We start from the raw sequence: 18,841 nt of genomic DNA, 5'->3' as shown, positions 1-18,841 counted from the left end.
CCAGGACAGGGGCCTCCAGGGCCTGGAGAAAGATGGAGGGAGGCATCCCTGAGGCCCTCTGGCTAGTTGGGGAGAGAGAGGACTCTGGCCTTGTCCTGCAGGAGAGTGGTGCTTTCCCAGGAAGGAGAGAGTGAGTTTGAGGACTAGGTTTACCTTGACTCTGTTTGGGGGCACGGTGTGGCCGGGGCCCCAGGCTCAGGAAGCCCTGGTTCCTGGCTGATCTGTGGAGAGTGAGGTGCAGGCAGACGGAGGTAAAGGGACGGGACATGAGTTGCAGGGCAGCTGATGGCCAGGGGCGTCAGGCTGAAAGGACAGTCACTGAGTGTGCCCACGCTCTCCGTGCTGAGCCTGGCCTGGGGGAGGTCAGGGTGGGGGCAGTCAGGGCAGGGCAGCGGCCTGTGGGTCCAGACACACCAAAGTCCTGAGCCACGAGGTCCCCTTCTCAGTGATACTCTCCCTCTTTCCTCCCTGTGGAATCCCTTTCCCATTGACCAGGCGCAGTCTGTTTCCCAGGTGAATGAAGAAAGACCATGGAAGAGAACTTTTTCTCCTCTGCCTTCTTGTATTTATTCGTTAAACATTTTCATTCACTGGACAAACACTGTTGTATCAATGTGTGACCCCAAACCTACAGATAAATCCTTCTCAAACTTTCTTACCTGTCTCAGTCTTACATTTTCTTACATGTCTCGGTCTGTTCATACTTATGGTAACAAAATACCAGAGAATGGATAATTTACAAACAACAGAAGTTTATTTCTCATGTTCTGGAGTTCAGGGTCAAGGCATCAGCACATCTGGTGTCTGGTCAGTGCTGCTGTCCGCTTCCAAGATGGCACCTTGTTGCTCTACTCCTGTGGTGGGAGATGGAGGACTGAAAGGGCCTCGCTAGTTCCCTACAGACCTTTTAAAAGGATATTAATTTCATTCATTAGGACACCCACTAAAGGCCCATCTCTATAGACCATCTCATTGGATCTTAGGTTTCCGAATATCACCCAGTAGCGACTCAGGGCAGGAAACGCAGTGTGTCTCCGAGTTTCAGTCTGCCTATCTTTAGAACGGGGGCAGTCTCTCTGCCTTATCTACGTCACCTGGAGGTCTTGATGGTGAGATGACACATTTTTGCTGTCTCCTTTACGTTGGCAGGGATGTGGGTGCTCTTACTTGTAGCCATTTTTGGTGCCACCTGTGTGTGGCCCCTGTGATGTTCATGCACCTCCCTTGTGGCAGGTGTCTGCCTCAGCTGTCTTGCAAACATGGGTCTTTAGCAGTCGGCTTTCTCTCAACTGAATATTGTGACACAAAGTGAGTCACTGCAGAGTGAAGCACACCAGGATCAATGAGAGAATCAGACCCTGAATTCCTAACCAGAGGAGCTCCTGTCACCCCTCGCAGGTGTGCCGGCAGCCAAGGTCGTGATGATAAATCCTTCGGCCCCTCAGGAATGCTCCTTAACCTGCTCTGCCCTGTGATGGCAGAATACCGTGTTATGCAGGGGACAACGACCACAGCATGACACCTGTCCTGTATCATAGGCTCTGTGTAATGTCAGTTTTCCAGTTTGAACAGATTTTCACCCACTATAAAAGTTGCAGCAGCCTATTTACAATTTACAAGGACCCTCAGTGGATCATTCTGCTGACCAGGAACCTTTGAAAGATGGTTCCAGGCCCTGCAGGCCCCTGCTGTCCCTCGGGGACTGTGCCTTTCCCTTGCTGAGCAGTCCAGCTCATCTTTCAGAAAGGTGGAGCCCTTCCTAATGGCTGCCTGCCAACCACCTGGCTGGGCTGTCTTCTCCCTGCCCTGGAAGCCCCCGAGCACCCTTCCTGTCATTAACAGAGGGTGGTGCAGCTGTCCCATGATGAGTGAAGCCTCCACAGTGAGCACGGGGCCTGGTAAGGGGCAGGCTTCTCAATAAACATGCAGTGAAGGGACAGTGTCCCTTGAATCGGGGCGTCTTGCACTTGGGGTGGCTAAATGAGTTGAACCAAGCTGGCAAGTCCAAGCCGCCCCAGAGCAGACTCGCAGGGCCTCGTTGAGTGGTCCAGGCAAGGCAGCCTCCAGGGAGAGGTGTCTCTGGTCCTCCCCCACAAGGGCAGCTCGCTCTGCGTGGCTGCGGAGCCTGGTGACTCCTTTGGTACTTGCGTCGTCCTCGCAGACCACAGCTGTCAGTCTGACCAGCCGACTCCAACGGCAAGATCCAGAAAGCATAGACGGATTTCACTTCTGGCTGCCGCCTGCGTTGCACCCTTCCCCTGTGACACCGGTTACCACGCCACACGTGCTGTCCTCACTCAGCACTCACAGGAGTGGTGCTCTCAGCCCCTCTGTGTCGGCACAGCAGCTCAGGAGCGCGGAGCGGGGAGTGTCCCCCATCCTAGCACAGCGTGCCTAGGTCATGAGAAATTGTATTCAAGAGACACTCAGGTGGACCATCCATGTCCACGGATATTTATTAAGAAAGCAGGAAATCAGAGTGAAAAATAATGACCCAATCAAGGAGGTGATGGCGAATGTGATGAATAGTCAGGGAGGTGACAGCCACAACCAGGGAGGTGACAGCCACAACCAGGGAGATGACAACCACAAAAATTAAGGAGGTGACAGCCACAACCTAGGAGGTGTCAGCCACAACTAAGGAGGTGACAGCCACAACCAGGGAGGTGACAGCTACAACCAGGGAGGTGACAGCCACAACATGGAAGGTGACAGCCACAACCAGGGAGGTGACAGCCACAACTAAGGAGGTGACAGCCACAACCAGGGAGGTGACAGCCACAGTCGAGGAGGTGACAGCCTTATTGGAGGGAGGTGACCGCCACAGCCAGGGAGACCTCTTTGCTCATAGGACCACCATGACAAAAGCACCATGAACGAGCTGCTGGCCACAGGCTGTTGCTTGCATTCTGGAGGCTGCGGCTCTGGAGGAAGCCAGTGGCAGAGCTGTGTCTGCGAGGCTTCGCCCTCCAGCTCACAGGCACGCTGTCCCCGCGTGCCTACGTGGCAGGAGGAGCAAGCGAGCTCCCCCAGTTACGCAGTCCCCACTCCTGTTCCCCAGGCCTCTGCCCTGGGACCTAGTCGCCCCGCCAGCTGTACCTCTGGACACTGTGGCTTTGGGGACTGGGTCTTAGCACATGCATTTGGGGGACACAAACATTCAGACCACGGCAGGAGGAGGTACCACAGCCAGGGGCGCTCAGCGTCCAGAGCCGCGGTGGGCCATGGCCAGGAGCGCCTCCTTAGAGATAACTCCAGGGCAGGCTGGCACAAAAGGTGGGTGCTGAGAGCCTTGGGGGGATGATTGTGGGGACAGCCCTGTGGGGAACAGGAGCAGCTGTCCTCCTGAGACGTCTGCCCCATCATTACTTGAAATGGTTCATGGACTTTGTCTTTCAGTTGATGAAGGTCGTGAACGAAATGTGCCCCAATATCACCAGGATCTACAACATTGGCAAAAGCCACCAGGGCCTGAAGCTGTACGCCGTGGAGATCTCCGACCGCCCCGGCGAACACGAAGTCGGTGAGGGCCCCCTGGGGTGGCGGTGATTCGCCTTATCCACGGTGCCTCCTCAGGCATCACGTTCTATCCCTGCGCTGGCCATCATCAGCTGTCTCATAGGGTGGACTCTGCAGGGCACACAGATGGGAGACTAAGAGCCTCTCGCCCTGTGACGCAGGCCGCAGGTTATTTAAGCTGGACACACCTCCCTTCTCTCCATAGAGCCCACACCTGATCTGTGTCCCCTCCAAGGCCATTCACAACAGCCAAGGAAGAAAGTGGCTGGACTCCTCTCCCAGGAGGAAACGCTGCTCACTGACGGCTTAAGCTACAGGGCTTCACTCTTTTTTTTTTTTTTTTTTGAGAGGGGACTGGGGATTGAACTCAGGGGTACTTGACCACTGAGCTATATCCCCAGCCCAATTTTTATATATTATTTAGAGACAGGGTCTCACTGAGTTGCTTAGCACCTCGCTTTTGCTGGGGCTGGTTTTGAACTCTCAATCCTCCTACCTCGCCTCCCAAGCCGCTGGGATTACAGGTGTGCACCACCATGCCTGGCTGGCTCCCTCTTTTTTATTTTTAGTTTTTCATGTCAGTCCTATCTTTACCCATTCCTGCATTCAGCCACTTCCCATTCACTTGCTCCCCATCCTGAGCCCCTGCAGGTAGGGTGGGCTTCTCTGGATTCCTTTTTGGTAAATCTGCCAGCTGCTTAGAAATCCACTGCCATTTAGGTGCAGAGATTGTCAGATTCACTCAACCCTCGCATTCGGCTGAATCCCAGGAGCTTCTTTTGAAGGGCAGATGCCAGCTCTGCTGGTCAATCACATGGTCCTCAGCGGCGGTGAGGACAATAAGGGACAGAGAATTGTCAGCTCTGCCCAGCACAGATGGCCCCATGTCTGATCTGTTCATCTGCTGTCACAAAATCCCAGAGACTGGATCACATACAAGCAACAGAAATCCGTTTACCACAGTTCTGGAAGCTGGGCGTCCAAACCAGGGGCCGGCCTGTTCAGTGTCTGCTGAGGCCCATTTCTCTCAAGGCTCCCTCTTGCTGTGTCCTCCCCAGGCAGAAGCTTGAAGGGGAAGAGGGCCTTGCTGGTTCCCTCAGGCCCTTTTAAAGGGTACTAGCTCCTAATCAGCTGCAGCCCCACCTCTGGATACGATCACATGGGTCTTAGTTCCAACATGTGAATTTTGGAGAGGCACACATTAAACCATAGCACCCCTCATATTTCAGAAGCTGAGCTTTGAAAGAGAAAATGCTCAGCCCCTTTGCCAACTATACTGCTGTTAACCTGCCCTGTGGAACTCTTTTCTGCTTGTGTCCTTTCATCTTTGTGTCTTTGTAAGACATGGAAAAGGAGAATATGGTTGCTGTGACTTGTAACCCTTAAACCTCCTAAGAATGAGCAGGACTGCCTGTGGCTTGTGCCGCCCAGGGTTTTTCTGTCTTTGCCTACATACCTGACTATATTGGAATTTAAAAGTTATCCCAGTATAATTTGGGAGGCTTATTGGAAAGAACAGGTTGGGCTGCGTTGTTAAGTTTATATCGTTCAGAGGCGGGGACACACAGGCGCCCTTGGCCATGCGCACGTCCGCCCAGCCTGTGCCTCTCTCTCTGTGAAGGTGAGCCCGAGTTCCACTACATCGCGGGCGCCCACGGCAACGAGGTGCTGGGCCGCGAGCTGCTGCTGCTGCTGCTGCAGTTCCTGTGCCAGGAGTACCTGGCCCAGAACGCGCGCATCGTCCGCCTGGTGGAGGAGACCCGGATCCACATCGTCCCCTCCCTCAACCCCGACGGCTACGAGAAGGCCTACGAAGGGGTAAAGTGAGGCCCAGCCCAGGGTGTGCTCGGCCACCAGGCCACGGGAGGCCCCTCAGGAGGCTTCTTCTTGGTGCCTCCCTGCTGTGGCCAGGAAGCCACGAGGTTTAGGGGGGATGCAAACCATGGCGACCCTGAAAGAGGGACATGCCCACAAAATGGACAGAGAGTACATGAATAATAACATATATAGGATGAAATGACAGCAGACTTCCGCCCTGTGTTGACTGCACCCTGAAACCAGGTGCCAGCCACGCGCAGCACCTTTACCCTCTCCACAGCCCTGTAAGGAGAGCTGCTTTTATTATTTGAGATGTTATTTATGATTCCTGTTCAAAGTCTGATGCAGAATTTCCGTAGGTCATCGGTAGATGTAAAACAAGCCTGTGATGTAAATATGTGCTGACGGTACTTAGAACTGTGTTGTGTTGTGGGTCCATGATGATTTACCACAGTATCTGGGGACAAAATGGACCCCTGTATAAACAGTGGCACCTATCCAACGCAAGCTTTAGGTTACAGAGCTTTGGTTCTGTTCACTGGGGATCTGCAGAGCCAGAACCCGGGGCAGGCGGCAGAACAAGCACTCTAGGCTGTGCCAGCCTCGTGTCGCCCTGCAGGGGTGGAGTCCTAGGTTCATGGTCACTCAGAGGTCCCACCGAGCTGTGCAGGAGAGAGGAGGAAGAGGTGGGAGGAGGGGTCTCATCCTCTTGAGTAGTGCCAGGTGGCAGGGTGGTTCTCTGGGTGCCCTCTGTGGAGTGACCTTGCTGTATTACCCATCGTCACCCATCAAATTCCAGCAGCAGGTCTTCAGTACTCTCCTGGATGCCGTCTTCAGGTCTGAGGGTGTCAGAGGCTCCGAGATACACGGGAGGAGGTGGACATGTGCATCTCCTAGGGCAGGGGTTGGTTTCCCTACATCTGCGGGTTCCTTACATTCTGAATCTTCTCTCAGGGCTCGGAGCTGGGAGGCTGGTCCCTGGGATGCTGGACCCACGACGGGATTGACATCAACCACAACTTTCCTGATTTGAACACGCTGCTGTGGGAGGCAGAGGACCGGCAGAACGTCCCCAGGAAAGTTCCCAATCACCACATTGCCATCCCTGAGTGGTTTCTGTCTGAAAATGCCACAGTGAGTAAAAGTGTCCCGGTCTGCCGAGCAGCGGGCAGCCAGAGGACACCTGCTAAGGCCGAGGCCTGGCACTTAGGAGCAGGGCAAAGCCATGTGCTTTTGCTTTCTCCAAAAGCAGGGAAGTGGGAAGGGAAGGAGCCCCCTCTGAAGGGGTACTTGGAGGGTTCTTCTTGGAAATCACTGAATTACATTTCTTGACAACCACACAGTGTTGCAAAGACCAAAGCACACGTGTCTGAACTGTACCTGTTGGTTGCTGTCATCCTTGTCCTCCCTGTCAATCTTCCATGACATTACCCACAGCCCTCACTGATTGCTTGATGCATCTGATTTTATTTGAATAAGTCCCTGTGGATTCATTGCATGTGTCACATCTTTGGAAACAAAAATGAAATTTGTAGGAAATGTTTTCACCAAATGCCTTCGTTCCTGTTTCAAATATGTTCTCATGAAAGCACCGTGCGTTGTTGGGGTGCCCTCGCTGCCCGCGGTAACTCCCTTCCTTTCCCTTATTCTTTGATCTCATCCGTCCTTCACCAGGTCTGCCTTGATTGGAACCTAGGTTAGTGTTAGTTCGACCTTGTAGTTGAACCCCATGGTCAGGAACCCAGCATTCATCTGTCTTTCTGCCTCTACCATGGAGACATGTGTCTTTCACCCTTAAGGTCATAATCCAGGGTGGCAGCCGGTGCTCTGGCTGTCATGACTGTGAAGGAAGAGGAGAGAAAGGTTTTTTCCTGTGTTTGCTTTTGTTTGTGTTTTTTTAAGGTCCCCTTCTCAGGCAGCTCGGTGTCCTGTAGGAGGCCTTCCTAGAATCCCTGCAGACTTGGGCTGAAATCTCACTGGGCAGTTTCTCTGCACAGGGCATCCGCTGCTTTGGGAAGCTGTAGTCTAGGTAGCATGCTGCGGGTTAATCCAGGGGGATGCTGCCTCGAGCCCCTGCCCATGCAGCACAGCACGCTGGGCCTCTTACTGGTGGAGGGTCAGCATGTGGTCTCCTTCAGTGGCCCACAGCCCAGGGCCGAGCAGGTCCCCAGAAGTTGACTGATGGGGACAGACCATGGTGGTACACTGTGGTTGGTGGGGATGCCCACAGGCATTGATGCAGGGTTGGGATTGGCCTCTGAGTCTTCTGAATCTTTCTCCTGGTTTTGAGTCCAACCCAGTTGGTCCATAACATCCCAATGATACCTGGGAAACTTAAGAATTCAAGTGATGCTATATTTTGGGAGCACTTGGATCAAAATTGGAATTGGTTGCCAGTTCTGGTCCCCCCGAAAACATTCTTTGACGTATGAGATCAAAGAACGGAGACGTCCTATTACTCCAGCACAGCCAGGCTCAGCTCCCCAGAGTTCAGACTTTGCTTTAAGCCTGGAATTCAGTTTTCTAAGCTTCTCATTCTCCAGAAGTACAGGAGAATTACACATCACCAATCCCTCTCTAAATTATGGACAGGTTAGAGGTGAGAAATCAGCAAAAGTAAGATTTAATTAACAAGACCAATAGGCTTTATGTAAGGAACCCATATGAATTCTACAACCAACAATTAGAGAATATTCTCATTAATCCTGGAATATTTTCAAAAATTGAGGGTGAATGGAGCTATGATGGAATTTCAGAGAATAGAACTCAGGCAAACATGACCTCATCACCTTCTGTCTGAACTGGAAGATGATGATAAGATGAACGAAAAAATTAGTATGTATTTAGAAAAAGTTTTAAAATCTTCTAAGTAATAGGCCAGAGGAAAACAATCATACTGGCAACTCAAAAAATATTAAGCAAATGGTAACAAAAACATTATATATCAGAATTTGTGGAGTGCAGCCCAAAATAGTGCTTTAGAGAAACGTGTATCTTTAAATGAATTTATTGCAAAAGAAGAAAGGCCAAAAATTAATTTGAGAAGTTATCAAAAAGATAACAAGAAACTCAAGTTAATGAAATGATTAAAAAAACACAAATATGAAGTAATTTGTCTGCAGAAAGGAGCAGTTGATAAAGCTTGAAAATAATTCACAGTAAAATCTTCAGTAAACCTCTGGATATACATGATTAGCTTTCCGGGTGAGAAAGCCTATTTTAGGCAAGATGCACACAGGCTTAATCATAAAAGATTAATAAATTCAACTACCTCAAAATAAGAAAATCTACTCATCAAAAGATTTAATAAACTATAATGATAAGCTGCAAACTGGAAGATGTTATTTGCAAATTATGTAGCTGAAAAGAAGTAGAATTTTCAAAATATGTATAAAGAGTTTCAAGAAAAATGTAAGCAGCCCCGTAGAAAAGACACAGAAGGCGGTTCACAGAGGAGGAGATGTAGGGCTGGTCTCACTGGAAGTGTGGATGAGCAGCAAAATAAGAGGCCCAGCAACACCCAGATGTCAGACAGGATGGGCCCAGTGGGTGTCATACCTTGGTGGTGAGAGTTGCGACTTTGGGGACCAGCTTGATTACCTTGTGAAACTGGGACATTTCCACATCCTGTGATGTTACGTGCAATTCCAATGCTGTGATACAGGGAGGAGAAATTTCAGCAGGTGGGTACCAGGTGACAGCGCCAGAAAGGTCAAAGCACACTGTCCATTACAGCCAAAGATTGGAGGTTACTTCATGCCGTCCTCTTAAGCATGAATAAATTGAGATCTTAGTGCTGAAGTGACAAAGACCGAATGATGGTTTGAGTCGACGTCGGGGCTGAGCGTTAGAAACATCAGTTGAGTGGAAAAGATGTACAAGGCAGCCGTCCCAGGCGTGGTCACACCCTCCTCTTCTTTAGATCAAGAGCAAATGAAACTAAACCGCATATTTTGGACATTTGCATATGGGATGAAACAGAGAGAGAGAATGAGGTTCAGTTCAGGAGGCGGTTCCCTCTGAGTGGGATCCAGGGATGGGGCAGGTGGAATCCGCAGGAGCTATGAGCAGTCAAACAGGCACCATCCCAGTAAGTTGGGAAGCCCCTCAGGGGTCGGGGCCGACTTTGTCACTTGGCAGTTATGACTTGTCCATACCTTCACCCCCATTCTTTTCCTCCCCACTGACTTAAGCGAGTCCCAGAAACTGTGTCAATCACCCATCAATTTTTCAACAGCTATCTGTAAAAAATGGGGACTCTTTTTCAAAGCCATATTTACCATTACTATATAAACTAAATGATAATGAGACAATAATGCACCATAATCTATTACCGTTGTTATGTCAAATCAATAATGTCTTAATATTATAAAATGTCTGGTCAGTGTTCACACTCCCTCTGTTACACTGGTCAGTGAGTTCTCTTCCTCCCCATTTTCCACTCTTCCTCTGTCCTCTCTGAGCCCCTCTCATCCCACCTAATCCTCCAGCTTGCTCAAGTCAAGATCCACATAAAGCCGTGGGTTTCATGGGTTTCATGGGTTGAAGTCTTTTGAGTCTCCTTGAAGCTGAGGGTTTTCCCTGGGATCCCGTGGTCTGTAACACTGGATCGTGATGTTCTGCTCTCTGGTGCAGCCAGTTGTGTCCCGTGATGTCACACATGCTTCCCTGGCACCTCCAGGCAGCTGGCATGGGACTGAACCTGGACAGAGTAGGTGGGCGGGCCTTGGGGGGGCCAGGCCACCAGGGCTGCTGAGGTAAATGGCTTTTTGTGGGTGCACATTGGCCTTTTGTCTGTGCTGCTTCTTTGTCGCAGGGCACAGCTGAGTAATCGTGACAGAAATTGTGAGGCCCACAAAGCCTAAGATATTTACTCTCTGGCCCTTTGCACAGAGAGACAGCAGACCCCTGGGCTGGGGCTCGGCCACACTCAGAGTGCTGGTCTCTCGTGCCATTGGTAGCCATGGGTGAGTGTGCTACCTGTGAACTGATTCAATGGTGTTGGAGTGAATCATCACTCTGCCAGTGACCCTGGAGGCTGGGGTAGGAGGATCACAAGTTCGAGGCCAGCCTCAGCCACTTAGCAAGATTCCGTCTCAAAATAAAGAATAAAAAGGGCTGGGAATGTAGCTGCAGTACTGTGGATTGAACCCAGCCGGGGCTTCTCACAATGGTGTTCACTGGAGTATTCCCACCATGGAAATCAGACACTTCCCTGGCTTCCCCCCTCCTTTTTTTTTTTTAATCCACTATTTTCACAAGTCCAGGTTCCCCAGGACAGATTTTGAAATTCTAGCAATTCTAAGGTTATTCTAGGAGATGGCTGTTCTGAGAGCCGGGGTGAAGCAGTCTCTGTCTCATGGTACCCATCGGTTTTCCACGCTCACAGGTGGCCACGGAGACCAGAGCAGTCATTGCCTGGATGGAAAAGATCCCCTTCGTGCTGGGTGGCAACCTGCAGGGGGGCGAGCTGGTGGTGGCCTACCCCTACGACATGGTGCGCTCCGCGTGGAAGACCCAGGAGCACACGCCCACGCCCGACGACCACGTGTTCCGCTGGCTGGCCTACTCCTACGCCTCCACCCACCGCCTCATGACGGACGCCAGGAGGAGGGTGTGCCACACAGAGGACTTCCAGAAGGAGGACGGCACCATCAACGGGGCTTCCTGGCACACCGTCGCCGGAAGTAAGTCTCATGGCCCTGGGGGGCATCACGAGGCTACGCACTCACAGACAGCTGGCCCCACAGGAAGGGCACAGGCGACCCTCAGTGCCATTACTAATGATCGCTGCATAGACCCTCCTTTACTCCCGCCTGGGTCTGGGAGGTGCTTACTCTCCTATAATAAGTGAGGTAACTGGGCCTTGGAGACCCGTGGGAGTCTGCCCAGCAAGAAAGGGGTAAGTTGGGTTCTGTCTGACCTTGCTCTTGGCCACGGAGCTATGCAGACTGTTATAGGATCACAGACGAGCGAAAGTGGACTTAGTGGTGGTGTTGGACCCCAAAGAAAGCCCCCCCCCCCATGAGGAAGCAGAGCACACTGGCACAGAGCTGGGCTTTTACCCAGAGTTGTTCTGGTTTGGGGTTTGCTGTGCCAGAGCCCGTGAAGGGGCTTGGTGCTGATCCCATGCTCAGGTGTGAAGTGAGTGGGCTGCAGGTGTGTCTAGAGACCCCTGCATGGTAGAGACCGTATCTGCTGTCCACTGCAGGCAGCAGGCCTGGCCTCCAGACTCACCACTGCACGTGGTCAAAGCAGCTGTGTGCAGAGTGGGGACCGTGAGGTGTTCCTTCTAGAATCCAACAGGCCTGGAGATGCTTCCGCCAGAAACCTCGAGAACTGCTTGGCAGCCCAGAGAACCCCATGGTCCACATGGTCCACCTTGCTTCCTGACTCTGGCTCCTAATCCAGGAGAGATAAGGATGGCATATTCCCTAAGGTCCCTGGCGTTGGATTACAAGACCCCAGCATAATTCTTGTGGCTTATTTTCTTGATTTTGTGAAGGTTGGTTAAGCCAATGATGGATTTGAATAACACTCTACATCAGAAAGACCTGGATTCAAATTCACCTCTATCACTGAGAGGCTGTGTGACCCTGAGCAAGTTAGTTTACCCCTCTGGACCCCTGTATTTTTCCATTAGTAAAGTTGACATGATGGTGGTCATGGTGGTGGCGATGGGGATGTCCCCTGAGGGGTGTCTTGAGGAGGTGGAGGAGTGGGCTGCTCAAGGTCTGGCTTCTCAGAAACCCTCAGGGCAAGTTCCATCCTGCCCTCTTCTTCTCTCAGGGCAGATTCACTGTGAATCTCTTTTTTTGATTATCTTCTTATTCTCCGTTCACTGTACCTATGAGCTTTCATATGACTTGACTTTGCTTTAAATTTCGCCTTCACATAATTTTCATATATATTTCCACCATAGGGAAAGAAAAAAGTAGAACTATGTGTTCCCATGGCCATTTTAAAACACAGAGAGCCTCCCTCCCTGACTCTTTCTCCATTGTACACCAAGTGGAGGTGCTCCTTCTTGTCTCCACCATGATTTTTGCCTCATATGAAATGTTTAAGAGCTGCAAATCCCCGTCTATCAGCAAGAGTCCCTAGGGGCAAGTCACTCTTCACACGCTCAGTTTTAGCCCCGGGACCTACCTAGGGAAACCTTCAAGTGCAGCGGTTCAGGGGCTGCTGTGACTCCGCGGGTGCAGTCGCAGTGGGATTGGGGTCGGGTCACCGGCAGCGTCACGCAGAGTCAGCTGTGCCTGACCCCTTTCTTGCTGGGCAGACCCCTATCAGTCTCCAAGGCTCAGTTATCTCACTTATAAAAGGAGAGCAACCACCTCCCAGACCCAGGCGGAGTAAAGGAGGGTCTATGCAGCGATCAGGGGTGCGTTTTTCTCTCAATTATATTTCCCATTATTCCCGGGACCTGGTGACGGAGCCCTTGGTGGCTTGGGCCTTTTTAATCATCCTCCCTCGAAAAGGGCGACAGTCTGCAGGCCTGTCCTTTGTAGGTTAATGAAATGTGATTTCTCACTCTCACTTTTTGTCCAGTTCTTCCTGGTTAATGGGGGAGGGACAGCTGAGAGCCAGGCTCAGTCAACTTCACAAAGCCACCGTGGGCACTGTGCGCATCGAGCACCACAGTGACAGACGTTGGGTTCCCTGTCCCAGGCCTCTGGTCCTGTGCCTTGTCCTCCAAGGAGGCAGGTGCCCAGAGCTCTGAGGACTGTGTGGCCCCGTGTCCCCCAGGAAGCTGGTCTAGTCTGAGAACACCAGAGGATGTCCCCTGCCCCGGCCAGCACTGGAGGCCTGACAAGCGCTGCCCAGTGCCGCAGCGCCTCGTCCCTTGTGCTCGGGTGGAGGAAGCTGGCTGTGGGAGCCGTCCTCGCGGGGCCTGGCCCTGGCTGGCATCTGCAGCAAAGCCGGCCTGGCTCGAGCTTCCCCCAGTTCTGCTTTCTCATCCTACCGCTCAGGCTTCCCGACCTTTAGAGGCATTTGCAAAACGTCTCCTTATCACTTCATCAGTTCCTCAAGGCCCGAGAGGGTGGCCACAGACACTCTGTGTGCCATGAGATGTCCAGCCCCGGGTGGAGAGCCATGCTAACCCTAGTGGACACTGCCCTGCCCCGAGGCCCTCTGCAGTCCTCTGAGGACTTGCCTGAGTGAACTGACTGGGCACGGGGCCAGCTTTCTGCAGCCAGGCCAGGCCCTGGCTCACATTCCCTGACACAGCCACGCCGTCCACCGCTCCTGTCCTTCCTTCTTTTATCACAATTGGTGACCAAAGCCCATTGCTGCTGGCTTTTGAGTGATTGGAACCCAGAATCTGGTAGAGAGTGGCTTTTCACAAATATTAGGTGAGGCGGTGGCTTGACCGGTGGCCCCCCTACTTGGGAATGTCACCTTATTGGGACCATGGTCTTTGAAGTTGATTACACTAAAGGCCTCAAGATGCAGTCATCCTGGGTCACCCAGATGGGCTCTTAAACCCTGAGAAGTATCCTTATAAGGGACAGCGGAGACCATGTAGAGACAAGGCAGAGATTGAAGAACATCTGGGCCACCAAGAGCAGAGAGGCAGGAAGGGAGCCCCCAGAGGCTTTGGGGGAATACAAACACCTTGATTGCACACGTCCAGCCTCTAGAACTACGGGGAGTGGGCTCCAATCCGTTTTAGGCCAGATGAGGCCCTTAGCAGCTGCAGGCCGGGAACCTCGTACAGAGCCTGTCTCCCTGCCCGGGCGGCCGCTGGCTCACTGGTTAGTCATACTGTGGCCATGTTGGATGTGGGGGTTGTCTGCTTGGGGCTTGTGGGGTGGGCATGATTGCCCTGCAGTCCACAAGAAGTGACACATGGTCTGGAGATGCGAGCAAGGGCTGTCACCAGGCAGACCTGGGCCCACATTCTAGATCCGATTCTGATCATTTGTGGCCTCAACTTTCTTATGTGTAAAAATGTGCCCTGTTGCGTACCTCTGTTGCACTTGAGGGGGGGGGGATACAGTGACCCCTCTGGGGGATGTAGGGGACCTAGGACAGGCCCTGGATGACAGAAGGCACTCAGTAAAACATGGCATGGAATTACGCCAATTTTATGGCTCAGAGTAGGACATGGCTGAAGCTGAGGTCTGTGTGGCTGTGGAGATAGATTTAATTCAACACTTAAAAGCCCCACAGTGTTAATGACTGAGAGTGGGTTAAACCACCTTAATAAAATAAATACATAAAAGCACCTACTCCCGCCCTTCCTCTGTCAGTGACGCCTCGGGCAGTGTCCTTCCCTGGGCCCTTCCCCCACTCCCTGCCCACTCTCTCCAGACCTCACTTCTGCGGTCCTGCAGGTGCTGGTCAGTGGTAGGTGCTCGATGCCTCTGGGTTTAGTGACGTCCTCCGAGTGCTTGGGAACACCCCTGCTGGGTCCCCTGCCACCAGGAGCATAGAGCAGCGAGAATGTCCCTTGGCTTGGCAGGTCTGAACGACTTCAGTTACCTGCACACGAACTGCTTCGAGCTGTCCATCTACGTGGGCTGCGATAAGTACCCGCACGAGAGCGAGCTGCCCGAGGAGTGGGAGAACAACCGGGAATCGCTGATCGTGTTCATGGAGCAGGTATGGCGGGACGCGCGGCTGGGGTGGGGCAGCCGAGGAAGGGGCTGTGCCTGTGGCTGAGGGCGTGGGCTGAGTTAGTGCTCCAGATCCGGCCATCACCCTGACCGTCACCCTGGCCAGCCACAGTGCCGCCCAGAACCTTGGCCTGTCTGCACTTGGCCAGAGCCCGGGGCGGGGTGGGGGGGAATGCTCCAAACTAGTGGGGCTCCTCCACACGCTGGTGGCACAGCCAGAGCAGGGCTCTCTCTCGGACGCTGTGTGGGGAGTGGGTGACATTGTCTGAGCAGGTGTGCCCGCAGGCCGTGTCTGAGTTTGCTTTCACCAGGAGAAAATACCCCAGACTGGGGGCTCCAGTGGCAGTCCTGGAGCTGGAAGCCCAAGAGCAAGGTCAGCGGGTGGTTTCCTCTGATGTTGCTCTCTGTGGCCTGCAGATGGCGGCCCTCTTGCTGCCTCAGGAGGTCACTCCTCTGATGATGTGCATCTGTGCATGTCCAGATCACCAGTCCTGCTGGATTAGGGCCCATGGCTTCATTTGACAGCCTCAGTCGGAGGCACTAAGCTTCACATGATAAACGTGGGGGGGTCCAGTGTAGCCCATGATACCCCCAGGCCTTCAGAGTCACCGTTGCAGGGTGTGGCGTGAGATGACTGGAAGCACTTTTACCAAGGTCCTGCAGCCAACTGATGAGGCCCTGAGTCTTCTTCACCGGACCCCTGGAACACCTTCCCTGCCACGTGTTCTCAAGACACACCCATGATGGAGCATTAATGAGTCAGCCAGGTCTAACGCTACAGCTAGCTGCATCATAAAGAGGCCCAGACTTCCTGGAGATCAGGGGGTATGCCAGCATGCACAGTGAGCCCAGGACTCCGCCAGCATACCAATTAGATTCTGCTTAACCCCCGCTGGAGGAAGGACAGTCCTGGGGCTGCACACAAGGTGCCCTCCTGTGGGTTATGGTGTATGAGTCAGAAGCTGCAGGCAGCCCGTGGCTTGGGTGCCAGCTTCCTGGTGCCTGTGGCTGCACCTCTGCACCTGGAACTGACCTCTCAGTCTGCCCCACGAGGTCTCAGGAGCTTCAGCACAGCCCTATAGCTTCCCTGGCATAAAAGCTGCAAGCCAGTCTGCTCTCTTGAGAAGCCACGAAAACATGTCTGTCCCGACCCGGGAATTCGTGAGGGATGGCGCCTTCCCCTTTGCATTCGAGACTTGACTGCAGCAACTCGTCATTCTGAAGCAGTGATCTGACTTAGCCAAAGAGTCTCCTGTGGATACAAAGCCCGGGCCCAGTTGTATGCATAAAGCATGTCTTTGGAAATGAGGGCATGTCACCTTGGATCACCACGTCATCCTACACTGGGGGCTTGAGGCAGGAGGTTCAGAGTTGACATGTCTCCTGATACAGCTGATGAGCAGAAGGTGTCCAGGCACAGTTGGCCTTTCTAGAAAGGCCTCAGTTCTCTTCTTTCCTCTCTGACTTTTCAGTCATTAAGTCCATAGAGCCCGGGGAAATCCAAATAAATGTGTCTTATGAACATTAAGTTTTCACTTTGGGTGGGTCTTGGTCTTGAACTCTTGGATCCTGATGTTTTTTAAGTCTGTGGAATATTTTAATTTTAATGGGAGACTTTCTGGTGCATGGACCCCTAAATGGAATTCAGGAAAATGCACTGGGTCCGTGCAGAGCCAGGGTCCTGGGGCTGGCCTGGTGCAGGGAGCGTGCTTGCTTGGCAGGGACGGGGCTGGCTGGAGTTTGGGCCACTTCCTTGTGCTGAGTGTGCAGAGCTCACTGTGTCTCCCCATGTCCCAAGCAGGTTCATCGCGGCATCAAAGGCCTGGTGAGAGATTTACATGGAAAGGGGATTCCAAATGCCATCATCTCTGTAGAAGGCGTTAACCATGACGTCCGAACAGGTAACGCGGAATGTCTATAAACTGTCTTTCCATAAGAAATACCTATGTTCTTGAGGTGCTTTACTTCAGTTCCAATCATGACCCGAGTGCCAGAAACTCCTTGCTCAGAGCTAAAGTAGAGTCTCCTTCTTTCCCTTTCCCAAGCGACCCCGGGGAGCCGGGTTTTCAGCCTCTGCTTCTGGCTTCCTGAGATGGGGCTTGGAGCAGCCTTTGGCTTCTGGCTGCAGTGGAAGTTTCTGAGAGGTGGAGGAAGCAGCAGCTCCTTCTCCCCTGGGTCATTGCCTGTGCAGCAGCTTGGCCCCCAGGTCAGCAGGATGAGCCCTGATGGGTAGGGCAGGCAGGCGCCCCTAAAGGGAGACGCTGCAGACTTGGGTGTTCCTGCTCATGGAGGACCTGGTGGGGCTGGAGTGGAGCCATCAGAAAGGACGCATCCAGGGAGCAGCTGGGGTGGGCAAGAACCTGGCCTTGACTGCAGATCAGAGAGGATGCAGCTTTTTGTTGAACCACGGAAATGACCAAAGTGCTTTAGGAAGACTCCAGTCTCCCGGATGTAAAGCGGAGGATCACGGTGAGCCCACATGCTCTTTTGGCATCTCCTGCCTGCTGGACACTCTCCATAGCTTTGCGTGGATTGACTCCTGTCTTTACAATGCTGGTCACTAGGCGAGGAAACGAGGCACGTGAAGAAGTGCAGCAGGGAGACCCAGCTCCCATCTGCTGAAGGACAAAGGGACTGGGCTGTTAAATCTTGGGGGACCACACATTGACTTCCATTTTAGTGAGTGTGGAGAATTCAGAATCTTGGATACTCTAAGGGCTAGAAGATGCTATCTAAAAGGCAGTGCTGAAATCTTGTTCCAACTCTTTTGCAATACCCAGTCTTGCAAACTTGGTTTCCAGTTCCTAAAATACCAAAGTAAACTCACACTTTTTTCTTTCTTTCTTTCTTTTTTTTTTTTTTTTTTTTTTTGGCTCTTGGGATTGAACCTGCCTGGCAGGGGTGCTTAACCATGAGCCATATCCCCCGTCCTTTTTTATTTTTTATTTTGAGACAGGGTCCTGCTAAGTGACCTAGGGCTTCGCTAAGTTGCTGAGGCTGGCTTTGAAACTTGCCAACCTCCTGCCTCAGCCTCTTGAGCCACTGGGATTACAGGTATGTGCAGCTGCTCCCGGCTAACCTCACACTTTCAAATGCATTCATGGTGTGACCATACAGTCTCAGGAGAGCAAAGGACTGACTCTCCCCAAGTCCCCCCGGGTCACTCAGCTGCAGCAGTGGCATGATGCTGTCTCATGTGACCTGTTCCCCCTCCCTGAGAACATCCGTACATGTTCTTTCTTTTCTTATCCCTGTGAGGGAGACAGCCCATTCTTTCCCCTGTTCAGGTGACAAGCAGAAGCTCCAAGAGGCTAGTTGGCCCCATGGAGTTTCCAGAGATGATCTGGGTTTGCATTCCGGTCCCTACTCCAGGTTGGGCTGAAGTGTCACCTGCAGGTGTTCCGTAGTATCCACACAGGGGACGCTGCCATGGTGCTGGTAACTTGAAAGTAATGTGGAAAGAAGGTGCTCCCACAGTCAGGGTTTCGAGCCCTCAGATCCCAGCACTGTCATCACCTGGGAGACCTCAGTTCAAAACTGGAGATGCCAGGTTCCAGGAATCCCCAGTCCCTGGCAAAGAGGGGTGATCGCTCCTTCCACCTGGCTACTCGCAGTTCCTTTGGACTGAGCCCACATCAGGGTTGTCACCGTAGCCCCTCCTTCTGCCTGGACCTTCTTCCCCCAGGGAGTCCTTGGTTCCTCCCTCAGTCCTGCCCAGGCTGCTCAGATGTCAACACTCAAGGCAGCCATCCGTGACCACGACCTAACACTATGCACCAGCCCGCCCGCCCCGACGGTCCCTCTTAGCACCCAGCTTTGTCTGGGGAACTTCTGTCTTCTCACATATTATCCTTGAACCCATGTGGCTGTCCTCACCGCTC

General features: G+C 52.6%; 1 protein-coding gene across 2 annotated transcripts in view; it reads left to right on the top strand.

Moving 5' to 3' along the window:
• Positions 1-18,841, top strand: part of CPXM2 (carboxypeptidase X, M14 family member 2) — a 95,471-nt gene that overhangs the window by 71,909 nt on the left and 4,721 nt on the right. For both annotated transcript variants that reach the window (XM_081267788.1, XM_081267787.1), the window contains 6 exons: positions 3,400-3,523; positions 5,141-5,337; positions 6,292-6,471; positions 10,727-11,024; positions 14,807-14,946; positions 16,762-16,861. In XM_081267788.1, the coding sequence (XP_081123914.1) occupies positions 3,400-3,523; positions 5,141-5,337; positions 6,292-6,471; positions 10,727-11,024; positions 14,807-14,946; positions 16,762-16,861 (1,039 nt within the window). The remainder of the gene's footprint in view (positions 1-3,399; positions 3,524-5,140; positions 5,338-6,291; positions 6,472-10,726; positions 11,025-14,806; positions 14,947-16,761; positions 16,862-18,841) is intronic.

This window comes from Spermophilus citellus (assembly GCF_964194105.1).
Source record: "Spermophilus citellus genome assembly, chromosome: 15".
NCBI classification, from domain to species: Eukaryota; Metazoa; Chordata; class Mammalia; order Rodentia; family Sciuridae; genus Spermophilus; species Spermophilus citellus.
Note: the sequence above shows the minus strand (reverse complement) of the source record. Positions and strands in the feature narration are given on the sequence as shown.